Source organism: Ochotona curzoniae, unplaced genomic scaffold, assembly GCF_017591425.1.
Source record: "Ochotona curzoniae isolate NIBS_2020 unplaced genomic scaffold, NIBS_Ocur_1.0 contig_899, whole genome shotgun sequence".
Taxonomy (NCBI): domain Eukaryota; kingdom Metazoa; phylum Chordata; class Mammalia; order Lagomorpha; family Ochotonidae; genus Ochotona; species Ochotona curzoniae.
Window position 1 is genome coordinate 884,455 of NW_024466605.1, and position 14,087 is coordinate 898,541.

General features: G+C 43.1%; 1 protein-coding gene across 1 annotated transcript in view; it reads right to left on the reverse strand.

The window, feature by feature from the left end:
* Positions 1 to 2,948: 2,948 nt before the first annotated feature.
* The window catches only part of ZMAT4 (zinc finger matrin-type 4), a 244,525-nt gene continuing 233,386 nt past the window's right edge, over positions 2,949 to 14,087 (reverse strand). Inside the window, exon 5 of the mRNA XM_040994238.1 lies at positions 2,949 to 3,049. Within this exon, the coding sequence (XP_040850172.1) occupies positions 2,949 to 3,049 (101 nt within the window). The remainder of the gene's footprint in view (positions 3,050 to 14,087) is intronic.

Here is a 14,087-nt window from a genome sequence, read left to right on the forward strand (position 1 = left end):
TAATTCTCAATCACTCTGATTTATCCTTCTGGACACTAGTGTCTCATTTCCAGCCAAGTATCAGAGTAAGTAATGAGCACTTTTATTTCCTTTCCTTTTAGGTAACAGAACATCCTGAGGCCCAGAATGTTCCCTAAGCTCAAATTTCAGTACACTGAGGGAGAATTGTTCATTAGCTCATGGTAGGTGCTCCTGCGCTTTCCAATTCCATCGTAATCATTCGTACTGACAGACTGGATCCCTTGGAAGCCCTGAAACATCTACTAGTAGGCCTTTGCTTTATCCGTCCATGTTTGCATTTGCATTTCAAAACCTCTTGTCTCATTAGAGAGTTAACATTTCTCTCACTATTTAACAATGGAGGGGGAATCTGACTGCCATTGTGCTATTTATGACATGTGCCAGAAAAGAGAAAGGCTCTATTAGTGTCAAGGCAAGCAAAGGGTGAGCGAGGATTATTGCAGTGGTCAGACAGCCACAGTGGTGATGGGCAGAGAGCTGGAACTGTGCTCTCCAGGGCCTCGGAGCAGCTGCGTCCTCGCTGAGACTCCAGCTTCTCACCTGTCCAAGGGAGAAAGAGCATCTGCATGCTGCAGGGATGCTGGGTGCTTCAGAGAGCATGCCGGAAGCCTTTCAATTCGGACAAGCACGCACGAGCGCGCACACAAACACACATATACACATATGTCCCACACCAAACTCCGGTGGGGCAGCTCCACTGGCATCTTCATCCTCACCATCAGGAGAAGCACAGTAAGGGAGATTAGACTGAAAACCTACACAAATTTGTTTTTTTTCTGGAAGAGAAAAAATAAAATCCAGACCCTAGGAGACCGGAAGTGTGATATTCAGGTGCCAGCTGAGGTTCACTCACTTGCAAAACTGCACAGAAGATTTTTTTTTTCTCCACTCTTCCAGCTCATCCTGGCTTTGTAGAAACACACCCTACTTCTGGCTCCATATATATATGGACCTTTTCTGTCCCTTTAGCCAGATCGCCACCCTTTCCTTGTCATGTAAAGGACACTGGGCTTTGGATTTAGCTGGCTGCCTTCAACCCAGGATGTTTCTCCTTCCAAGGACCCTATTAACAACTCCAGGACATGCTCTGATGTTCTGAGTAGACAAGAAACTGGGAGAGACATTATTCATATCAGGGGCCAGTTCCCATGCAATGGCCAAGGCCCCCTGGAATCCCATTCAGAGAAGACTGCTCAGACTTAACTCCAGCACGTGTAGACTGGTGTACCAGAATGCAGGCAAGGAGGAGAGAGGAGAATTTGCCTCGCGCTTGTCATCACTGAGCAAGGAGAGAGCTGAGGTGGAAAGATGCGCTGGTGCACGGAGTCACTAAAGCAATACTATGCTAAGAAATTCTCCTACTAACAGTGTCCTGCTGGACACTGCACAACCTAGTGATCCTAACTCGTGCCAACACTTCTGCATGTGTTAGTACTAAAAGTCTCAACCTGAGACCTCCACTGTGCCTGACACCCAGATGTTTATGCTCATGGACAGTCACTTGAAGGGGGACACGAGGCCATTCACATCCCACTGACTTCCATCTCTCTCTGTGATGGAGAAAACCTCCCACCAAGAACAATCCCATATCTGGGCATCACTGAGTTTTAAACCAAACAAGGAGTTTGAAGTATCCAGAAGCAACAAGGAGTAGAGCCAATATTGGCAGGCACTAACACCAGCCAGAGCGTTGTCTGAAGGAAGCAAAGTTGTTACCAGGGTAGAGGAGATCCCCAATGATAGAAGATAAAAAGGCTCATTTAGCAGAAATCAACAAAATCAACAAAATCCTAAGTTTGCAAGAATCCACCAGGATACTTCAAGTGCACAAACGAGAGAATATAAAGATGGGAAGAGATAGAGCCGGCCATTCCGCCGAAGGTGGACATAGCTTCATTCATTTATGTAGTTAGCAACTTATTAGTATTGATGCAGTCCTTGTCACTCGGTGTTGCTGCCATGCCCTCCACCTCGACCTTGCCCTCATGCTCAGCAGGGTCCCCCTCGACACCCGTGTCCCTGGGAAACCTGTCTGATCATCTCTGGGTACACGCCTGGTCAGAGGGAGCAGCAGGCTGTGCCGGCACGGCTGCTCCCAAGCCCAGCAGGGTTCCACAGAGGATCTGCCAGGTCCATCCGTCTCAGAGTCTGACACATAGTGGGCGCTCAACAAATGTCTGTTGAATGAAGTCATCCATTATTCACAAGGACTTGGTGCAGTGCAATCTGTTAAATGATTCTTCTAATGAATATTAGGGAAATGAAAACAATTATGCTCATGAAAATTACATCTTTTTGAGCCATCCTTGGGTTTTTTTTTTCTTATCTTATTAGCATTTTATTAGCAGTCCTAGCAGCTGCCTCTAACATGCTCATAAAGCTAATGTTGGTGATATTTTTTAAAGAGATGTATAAAGATAGATGAAATCATGACTGGTTAACCTTTTCCAATTTAAAATCATGAAAAAATTTGTATTTACTTTTGTTTCTGTTTGAGCTTAATGTCCCAGCATGCTTGCTAAATTGCTATAATAATCACAATATTCATTCAGAAAGGGAAAGTGGCAGAAGACACGGGTTGAAGTTGACTTTGCAACACCACTATCTAGCACATCTTCCACACAAGGCTCGTACTGTAATTTTGAAAACAGGAGGGATGTAAAAGCTTTCTCCAACTCACAGACGGTTCTAAAATTTCCTTGAAAAAAAAATGCAAGAAAATACAACAATCAAACTCCCATTAGTTGTCCCCCTCAGAGGGCAAAGCCACTATTCACAGAATTCTTCCTGAAGGCTGAACAGCAGAAATACAAGTAAATGCTGGAGAGAAAGAAGCATCAGTTCCACCTGCTTATGTTGAAATCAACAAAATCCCTAACCTTTGATTGTATACCCGAAAGGATGGAGGAGTGAGAGCAAGCAAGCACTTACTTGGTCTGGTGTTTGGACCCCTTCAGATGGGCATGGTACTGTTCTATGGAGTTGAGGGAGACACTGCAGATGGTACATCTGTAATTGCGCCTCAGACCTGTGGAAAACACACACTTGATCAGCACCATCCACCTGCGTATCCATCTCCCCCCAAAGCTCAGGGGCACAGAATTTGAGAGGCCTCCTTGTTACCACATCAACAACACTTCAGTCCCTTCTTCCAGAGCCAATCAATAGCTAAAGCAACAGAAGAGTGAATCTGAAAATGTGAGAAGTTACTCATTCCATGCTGGATGGTGGGAACTATTAAAACCCACTTCTTTGAGAGGAGATAAAATGTGTCTGGACATTTTTATCATTCCAACAAGGACGATAGCTACCTTTCCCCCCCTAAGACAGGTAGACAAGTAATGCTGACATGAATTGAAACTGCTGCCACAAACTCTCGTGCAATTCGTTTCCTATTTTATTCCAATGGCAGAATTAGAAATTCAACTTCAGACATCATCCACTGAGGCTCCTCTCCTCTCTGTCATCTTATAGAATGTAGACTCCCATATATCAGTTTGGTTCATATCAAGTTTTACTTTCCACCAGAGAATTGGAAAAAAAAATTTACTTATTCATTTGTTGGTCTGCCTAATTAGTTCATTAACACAGAATCTACTTGGTGCAAATCTTCAAGGATTCCCGATGAGTAAGACACTATTCGCTCTCAAGGGGTTTAGTAAAATCTTGATTGTTTTACATTACCGACTGTTTTGCAAACGTGTATGAGAAAGTAGTTTCGTAAAATAACTTGAAACATTTACACAGCCCAGACAGACCCACGAAAGAACTCATCCTGATTCTGAGATATGTACGGGAGGTCACACCTTCCATGCCTGAAGGTGGTGAGGACAAGGCTGCCCACATCCCAGTATGGTTTTAGGAAGTGATTCAATAAGAGACAAGAAAATGCTTAGCAAGTGAGAACTGCTGTTAACAGTTTTGTCACAAAATTCTATGTTTTGCCATTGCAAAAGCTAAGACATTAAGCAACTGCAACATTTCTCTCTGATGGATGCATAGTGTTTTATTGCTAATGGACAAAGTTATTCTCTCTTCTTCTAAAGATAAACATTGGAAGAGCTTTACAGTCCACTTCCTGGGTGATTTTGCAGGAATAGTTTGACCTCTCTAGATTTCTGTGCCTTATTATGTCGGGAAGGAGGACTCCATCAGGAGGACTGATGGAGATAAAGCAAGTAGCAGAGACCACTTATCACATGGCAAATGATCTTGTGCAATTCTGAGACACCAACGACAATGACATCCACATTACACCAAGCGGCTAACAGAACTGGGCAGCATCAAATGTCCAACCTGAACTGACCTTTCACTGCTGGTCTGCAAATGAAATCAGAGAAGTGAGAAAGAATGAAGTCTCAGCTTTGTTAAGAAAGAGGTTTGCTTATACTGTAAGCACCGCCTCCCCTCTACCATGTGAGGTTGTCGAGTCCTCCATCACCCCAGTCCAGGGTCCAAGGAGTTACAGGGAGAGCAAATGGAGTGCCTTCTTACACCTGGAGACAGCCTGCCACCTTTTCCAACACCAGCAAGATCCAAAGGGCTCACTATCCACCCCCAAAATAGCTAAGACAGGAGTGGCATGGTTGGGCATGGCCAATGTTCTCAGAATTTGTCAAGATTCCCACGTTTGATACTGGACCTGACCATGTCACAGACACCACTCAGGAAGGCTGCCTGAAGCTGGGGACAGCGAGATCTCTGCAGACAGGTCACAGAAGCCTGTAGCTCAGTGTGTAGATGTTCATAGTCCTCCTGCCAAGTTCAAGAGCACGTATGATAGCATGGTGAAGTGTTTATCATGACACCTTGCATTTCTCTCACCTTTCTAACCTTCTCAGTCCTCAGCCATAGAGGAATCAAAGTCAACTACTGAAGTCGAGGAAGGAAAGCAGAAGTGCGAGGCAGACAAGACTCTGCTCCCTCAGCCTGGAGCAAGCAGGCAGCCCCAGGCAGAACTCAAACCAGTAGAGGAGGAAAACCGCCTTCAATGCGATGTGGAGATACTTCACAGGTTTTGCTCTGTTCTGGGTTCGCTAAGAAATTGGAGATACGGCCTGGAATGATGGTTTCAGTGGCTAAATCCTCAGCTTGCAAGCGCTGGGATCCAAATGAGTGCCAGTTCATATCCTAGCTTCCCACTCAGTTCCCTGCTTGCAGTCTGGGAAAGTAGCAGAGGATAGACCAAAGCCTTGCAACCCTGAACCCACATGGGTATAGCTCCTGGCTCTTGACTCCAGTAGGCTCTGTTCCAGCTGAGCATCCAATAGTTGTTGCAGCCCTCTGGTGAGTGAATCAGATCCTTGTCTCTGCCTCTCCTTCTCTCTGTAAAAATCCGATCTGCCTTTCCAATAAAAATAAATAAATCTTTGTTTCTTTTTAAATGGAGATGATCACGTATGTATAAATGAGCAAAAGACTCCTGAATGCATCAAAGTAAATGGGAATTGGTGAAACCTACCATGATTGTTGTCCAAGAGAAATAGACAAGGAGAAAAGTGGAGTCACCTTCACATTACATCACAGACAGTGAGTTCTGCCTCCTGGATCTCCCAGCGTGACCAGGATTACTCTCATGTCCACAATATGAATAATAATAACTCCCTGAAGTTAGGAGTTCTGCAGGTCAATGTACAGTTCATAAACTTATTTAAAATACCCTGTAAACATCTATTGGCCACTAAGCAAATTAACTTACTGTTTGTTTTCTTTTGTTATAGTTGAACTACTTGGCACTGAGTAGGCAGGCATTGCCCTCATAACTAAAATGTGAGTGGGAATGTCTACAACCCCACATTGATGGGCCAGGATTTGATTCCCAAGTCTGCTGCTGATTCCAGATTCTTGCTAAATGCAGACTCCTGGATCCTGGATTCCTTGTCACCTGCAAGGGCGATTGCCACTGAGCTTCCAGCTTCCAACTTTAGCCTCGCCCAATGCCAGCTGTTGCAGGCCTTTCTGGAGTATGCTCATGCTCACTCCTTCTCTCTGTCAGCTTCCCAGATAAATAAAATAACATTAAATAAAAATGAAAATGGCACTGAAGGAACTTAACTGTCCAACCAAGAGTAAATAAAAGAAACAATGCAGGCACACACATTTAGAATCTTTTTAAGACGCAAACTAAGGGTTTCTAAATGCTCTAGACACAGCAGGTGCAGAGATGGAAACAGACAGCTGTGGAAGCTCTGTCTCCTGCAGCAATGACTCTCAGCCTGTGGAATGCGGCTGTAGCCTCCTGCATGCAGGTACCACACTCATTCCCAAGCACAAGTTCCTATTCAACTGTATGCATTGGATAAACCCTGAAAGCATGCAAAAAATTTCAGATCCTCAGCCCTCCACATGCTCCCACATCGAGAACTGTCCCACTGACTCCTATGCCTTGCAGAACCGTGAATGTGTCAGAACAGTACCGTATCTTTAAAATGCTATCCCATCAAGGAGAGCAATGCCTACACTGCGTTCGTGTCTCACAGGTATGCATGGTTTGGCAAGATGCCCGAGTTCCCCAAAGCCGGAGGCCGTAAGTCATCCCAGCCAGTGTGGACGTTCTCCAGGGCTGAACCGTTCTCTGCTTTTAGGAATGGATTCAGACTATGAAAACGAGCTGCAGGCTTTCCTCCCTCCAGGGTCCCCATCAATCTTACCATAATAAATGGTAAATGCAATTGATAGGAACCAATTCAGACCCCAGACTAATCAAAGGTTGCTTTCTAATAAACGGAGCTTCAACCTGGCAACAGGCATAAATATTTATGTGCAAAAAATAGGCTTTTTTAAAAAAGAACACCAACAAATCTTTAAGAAAAAATTCTGCCCTGCTGCTTTCTGTTATGGCACTGGTGTTCTGCAGCCAGAGACGCGTGGGCAGGGGATACGTGCACTTCATTGCGATGCAAACTCCAGGGCTCATAAACTGGAAAGGCAATGCGTATAAACAAGCAGAGAGGTAGAGAAGGGCCAGGACAGGCCTCCCCCACCCACAACAGTGTCCTTAGTGGGAACTTGCTGCTTCCTGAATGCTCGGTTGCAATCCTAATTACTTTGGAATTACACGGCCCCTTGGTCCTTAGAGAACTAGAAAATCTCATTATTAAATCAGAAATGCTAACTCTCTGATTCGCTTTCAGCACAATGTCAGGTGAAAGCATCACCTACAGCCTTTGCAGACCTGAAGGGCGCTTCTGCAGAATCAGCTGACAGTCTGCGTGTGGAAACACAGCCCCGGACTGCAAGGTGCTGGCACAGTCCAGTTGCAGAGAGAAGGCATAGTACACGTGGCAGCTGGGCAAAGCAGGCCATTCAAAGCCTCTGGGGGTGGAGGGGAATGAAGCAAATGTGGTGAGAGCTGGAGAGGCAATGGCCTCGAACTCGGAGGCTCTGGAAGCACATCTTGAAGATGCATCACTTCTGTATTTATGTTTCCTAGCGCTGTGTTTGTAAAACAGATGGTCCTGGCGTATTTCACAGCATGTGACTGCTCATCGTGTCTTTTCAAGTCTAGGAAAGCTGGACGTCCCTGGGACTGCGGTGGCATCCATTCCACGGTAGAGAAACATCCCTGTGCTTTTATGGCAGTGCCAGGTATCTCGCTGAGCGCCAAGAACACAGGAGATAGAATGTGTTTTTTCATTGAGCTAATCAGGGAAAGGCCAGCACAGAAAAGGCATGAGGAACGCTGGGAAGGTGCTACCCTGGAAGTGACCAGAGCCATGAGACAGAAGGGTGACTGGCAGTGTGATCAGCGGGGGTCTTGGTGACGTAGGAAGTGAGACAGGTGCATCGTTAGCCTGCGGTACGAAGGATTGGCTAAGGAATTGTCCTGGGAGGAGAGAGAAGAGCCTGGCACTGCTCCAGGAGAAGAAAGTGGCAGAAAGAAGAGCAAAAGGAAGAATAGAGCTCACAAGTTCAGAACCCCATCACCACCCAAAATCATCTCCAAATGCCAGATTGAGGGAAAACAGTCTGAACAAACACAAAGCTAAGAGAATAATTTGTCTGCCAGCTAATCCACACTGTCAAAATGCTACCTATCATTCTCTGGGCGGAAGAAATCGACATGGATCTAAACTGAGATTCACAGAAAAAAATGGAAAACTCTCACAGATGTCAAAATGTGGCATATCTATCCTTTAAAATTCGTCTAATTTATTTGAAGGTTGATAGTAGAACCTGGATGGGTAAAACAATAATATTGGTAAAACATTGTGTTATATAAACTCATACAATACTAACTTTAAATAGACAGTGATGAGTTAGGAATTTATATTGAAATTCCTTAGAACATCTACTAAATAAACCCAAAGATAAACAGTATATAAGAGGGGCCCAGTGTAGTATAGTGGCTAAAGCCCTCACCTTGCATGCGCTAGGATCGCATGTGGGCACCGGTTCTAATTTCAGTGGCCCTATTTGCATTCAGCTCTCTGCTTGTGGCCTGGGAAAGCAGTCGAGCACAGCTCAAAACCTTGGGACCCTGCACCCCAGAAAAATCTCCTGCCTCCTGGCTTCAGGTCAGCACAGCTCCGGCCGTTGTGGTTGCTAAGGGAGTGAATCAACAGATGGAAGATTTCCTCTACTCCACTACCATAGCCTAGCTACTAAAATCCTTGCCTTGCCCGCAGCAGGATCCCATATGGGTGCTGGTTCTAATCCCAGCAGTCCCACTGCCTGAGAAAGCAGTTGAAGACAGCCCAAAGCCTTGGGACCCTGTACCCATGTGGGAGACCTAGAAGAAACTCCTGGCTCCTAGCTTTGGATTGGCTCAGTTCTGGCCATGGCAGCCGCTTAGGGAGTGAATCAGCAGACGGAAAATCTTCCTCTCTGTCTCTCCTCCTCTCTGTATATCTGACTTTGCAGTAAAAATAAATAAATCTTTTTTTTTAAAAAAAAAAAGACAACTAGGAAACAAAACAAATAGAAAATTAGCAGCAAAATGACAGTATTAAATTGAATCAGATGAAGGGCTGCATGACAGATAACTGGATAAAGTATCCAAAGACCAGACTTGTCAGAAGGAATAAAACGTAAGAATCAAACATCCACTGACTCATAAAGATGCACAGTGTACAGGAACAGATTGGAAGTAAAAGGATGGGAAAAGACATGCCATGAAAACATTGACCCGGGGTAGGCATTTGGGTGCCAGTTAAGGCGTCACTTGAAATACCCACATCCCATGTTAAATCTCAGGTCTCTCTAATTCTAACTTCTAAACCCTGGAAAGCAGCAAGTGTCAGCTCAAGCATGGATACAGAATAAACAGTTTTTCAAGTGCATACAGGAGGTGAACCAAAATCAAGGACAGGCTCAACCACTCAAAAATTTTACTAAAGTTCAAATCATTACATTCATGAAGTTTTTTTTTTTTAAATAAACCAACTGAGTTGTCAATAAATCAGAAGAATTATAAAAGACTTAAAACATAAATGAACAACAATCCCAGGGAAAAGGCTGGCATTGTGGCACAACGCATTCAACCATCACTTGGGACATCAGCATTCTGCATGACGTCAGGTCAAGTCCCAGGTCTCGGCTGTGCATCTACTGCCTTGGGAAATAGCAGAAAATGGCCTACATGCTTGGTTCTCTAGCACCATGTCATGTACACGGTGGTGTTTCAGGCTTCTGACTTCACCAGACTTAATTCCAGCTGCTCTGGTCATTTGGGAATAGAATCAGCAGATAAAATATTCTCTCTCTCTCTCTTTCCTTCCCCCCCCTTCCCTCGCTCTATAATTTTGTCTTTCAAGTAAATAAATTACTCTTTAAAGAAAAACAGAATATTGTTAGATCCAGAACATATGACCAATTAATGATCAAAACTCTCAGCAAACCTGAAGACAACTTTCTTAACTTGATAAAGAACATCTGTGAAAAATCCACCCGTAACAGTGAAGTTTCCCAAAAATGTTAATAATGTCCAACATGAATCCCAAAAATGTGAATAATGTCATTCTTATCATGCTCACTCAGCAGTGTTCTGCTGATTCTAGGCAGGAAAGGAACTAGAGGGCAGGGAGATTGGAAATACAGAAGTAAAACTACTTGCTTTCACAGAAAATATGGTTTATATTAAATATCCTGAAGCGTTCTACAAAGTGCCAGAATAAGTTAATTGTACACACTTAGGTCTCAAAAGACTAGGACAATAGAAAAAGTCAATTGCATCCTTACAATAAAGTCTACTAAGACAATTATAATAGTATAAAAAACATATTAAAAAAAAAAAAGACAGACTTGAGTCTGGCGCAGTAGCCTAGTGGCTGAAGTTCTCACCTTGCATGTGCTAGGATCCCATATGGGACACTGGTTCATGTCCCAGCTTCTCCACTTCCCTTTCAGCTCCCAGTTTGTGACCTGAAAAAGCCTTGGCACCCTGCACCTGCATGGGAGACCTTGAAGAAGCTCCCAGCTCTGGCTTTGAATCAGCTCAGCTCCGCCCATTGCAGCCATCTGGGGAGTGAACCAGCGGACAGAAGAGCTTCCTCTCTGTCTCTGCTTCTCTCGTTAAATCTACCTTTCCAATAAAAACAATCAAATCTTTTAAAACACACGGATAGACTTAACAAAGCATACATAAGAATGAAAACCAAGGGAGAAACTAAACAGATTCAGCGATGTATACAATCATATTCATGAACTGAAAGAACCAACACAGTTAAGAGAGCCATTCTCCTACAGAGTCAATGCAAACACCTTGAAATAGCAATAGACTTCTTTCCAGAATTTGCATAGATCCCTAAGAATTTGAAAAGATCAAAATGATTTAAAAACTAAGGACTTGCATTTGTTGTTGTCCAGATTTACACTAAAGGTTAATGGGACCAGAAGAGCATGCGCGTCACACAGGCACAGAGATGGACGACTCACATTTCTGGGACAAACCAGAGGGTCCTTCACACACAAAAGGGTCAATTAAGTCATAAAATATGCCAAAGAAGTTCAATGGGAAAAGAAAACCTTATTTCGCTTTTCATTTTCTTCATTGGCAGAGAGACTGACATATCTCTTCTATCTGCTGGTTCACTTTCCAAACGCCTACAGCATTGCAAATCTGAGTGAGGCTGAAGCCAGGAGCTGGAAATCCCATGCAAGACCCCATGCAATTGTCAGGAACCCAACCACGTGAGCTAGCATCTGCTCCCGCCAAGGGTGTGTGGTAGCAAAAAGCAGAACTGGAGCTGGGGTTGGGACTCAAAGCAGGCATGATGGTGTGAATGTCGCCTTTCCAAGAGGTGCCTTCATTGCTGTGCCAACAGTGGTGCCTGAGCAACTGAATAAATACATGACAGAACGAGTGAATATCAGTTCTACCTCCCAACGAGTAATAAATGACTTTACTTATACATTGAAAGTTAAAAGTTAAAACACAGAGCTTCTGCAATGAAAAGCGCATCCAGATTTCCTAGCAGGCAAAATGCATTCAACATTCAAAATATCAATAAATCAGATTTCATAAAAGGCAGAATTTTCCACTGATAAAAGAGACTTTTAGGAAAACAGGTAACGCATCACCTGGGGGAAGAAAGCACTTGCAGTACACAGATCTGATATGGGATGCTATGTCCAGAATTTATCATAGCTACAACAAATCAATAACAAAAAGTAAACACAATCTTTCTCAGGGAAAAATACTTGATTAGGCATATCATACATATCTATTAGCATACATATGATTTAGATATAGATATAGATATAGATATAGATATAGATATAGATATAGATATAGATATAGATATAGATATAGATATAAAGGTATTCAACATCATTTGTTGCCAGGGAGATGAAAGTTAAAATAATTAAGTATCATCTCATACTGTGAATGCTAATATCACATGAAACAAAAAATAGCTCCACGGGGTGACTGCAAATTGGTACAACTACTTTGGAAAACCATTTGGTAGTTTCACGTAAAGTTAAATTTGTGTCTATTCACACTACAGAAATCTTTCTCCTAAATCTTTAGCCAAGAAAAACAAACAGTTCAGGTAAACAAAAAGATTGTACCAGAAAGTTTATAGGAGCATTATGCATAATGGTCCAAAATTCAAAACAATCTAAGTTCCATTAATGCTGACACACATATTACAGCACATGTATATAAAAAATGATACTGGATTTTAAAATGCTGATTGATACACAAAAAGTGAAATTCAAAACCATAGCATCCAGGTAAAGTGAGACACAAAGGGCCTTAAAAATTCATGGAGGAGAGTCTGGCACAATGGCTCAAGGGCTAAATTCCTATTTTGCAAGCGCAGGGATCCCACGTGGGTGCCAGTTCACATCCCGGCTGCTCTACTTCCCTTCCAGCTCCCTGTTTTTGGCCTGGAAAAGCAATAGATGCTGACCCAATCCCTTGGGACCCTGCACCCACCTGGGACACCTGGAAAACACTCCTGGATCCTGGCTTCAGTAGACTCAGCTCCGGCCGTTGTGGCGGTTTGGGGAGTGAACCAGTGGATGAAAGAGCTTTGTCTCTCTTTCTCCCTGTAAATCCTATGTGCCTTTCCAATAAAAATAAACAATGCTTAAAAAAGTTATGGGAGAAAATCTGTTGTTTTAATTGTGTGACAATAAGTCTGAATGTTCAGAAACCATGCATGTTCTGAAAAAGTATACAGAAGTTTCAAAATTTTTGCACCAAAGTAAACTTTCTATCCATTTTCCCATGAATATTTTGAAGTACTCTTGTACTATAAGATATAAACTTTAAAAATCACACTTAGTCTATAATAACAGAATTTCAAACAGAGTTATCCTCTGGGGGGTGGGAATTCACTGAGAGCAGACAAAAAGGAATTCTCTCAAGGAATTAAAATGATTTGTCCCTTGAATTGGGATGGACATGATCATGTAAATTCATTTAGCAAAATTCACTGTATTTTACCCCCAAGATTAATGTATCCACTTAAAAATGTTAAGTGCATGTGGTGGTACACACGAGCTTTAGCAAACCAATTTCTTTTTTTCTTTTAAAATTTATTTCATTTTTGTTGCAAAGTCAGATACACAGAGAGGAAGATCTTCTGTCCGCTGGTTTACTCCCCAGGTGACTGCAACAGCCGGTGCTGAGGCAACCCAAAGCCAAGAGCCAGGAGCTCTTCCAGGTCTCCCACACAGGTGCAGGGTCCCAAGGCTTTGGGCCGTCCTCCACTGCTTTCCCAGGCCACAAGCAGAGATGGAGGGAAGTGGAGCTGCTGGGATTAGAACCGGCGCCCATATGGGATCCCAGCGTGTTCAAGGCAAGGACTTCAGCCGCTAGGTCACCACGCCGGGCCCAGCAAACCAATTTCTATTCGTACTTATTCATTCATTACTATTCTTTCATACTCATTTATTACTTGCTACACATTCATACTGTTATTCTGCATTACTCAAAGTATGGACTTCAACACCACACAAATGTTTTGAGAATTATGCATCCTCCATGCTCATTTACTTATGTCCTGATTTCTAATCAGTGCTGGCTAAAAGTCGATCTGTTTGGAAGATGAATAATGCAAAAGTAAAAACAATAAAATACTTGCTTTTTGAACTGTTTCATTTTTCTCCGCTTCTGTAAACATCTATTTACCAAACAACTCCTAAGTTTGTCAACAATAACAAACAGATAAGTGCTGTTTGTCCGCTTATCCACGTATCCATTAATCTTTCCAAAACTGCAGGAGCAAATACCGTTGTCAACCCGATCTGACAGTTGAGAAACAGAGGAAATTGCCAGAGCTTGGCGTTATACTCCAGTTGAGGAGTTCATGGTCTTTTCCACTACGCACGCTGCCTCCTTTGATGCACAGCATGCTATAGAATCACAAAAATACTCAGGGCTCCTTGGAGACCAGCTGGTTAAGTGAGATTAATGCAAACTGATGGCAAATGAAGCAAAGTTCAGGTTTACCCCAGATCATGGTGATTTCATTGGAAATTAGAAACCTAACATCCTGCAACATTTGAGAGAGACAATTTGTCTCACCCAAACTCCCATAGAAGTCTAAACTCACACATCTTTTTTTATGAAGTCTTATCATTTATTTCTTAGACAGAAAGAGAGAGAGAGAGAA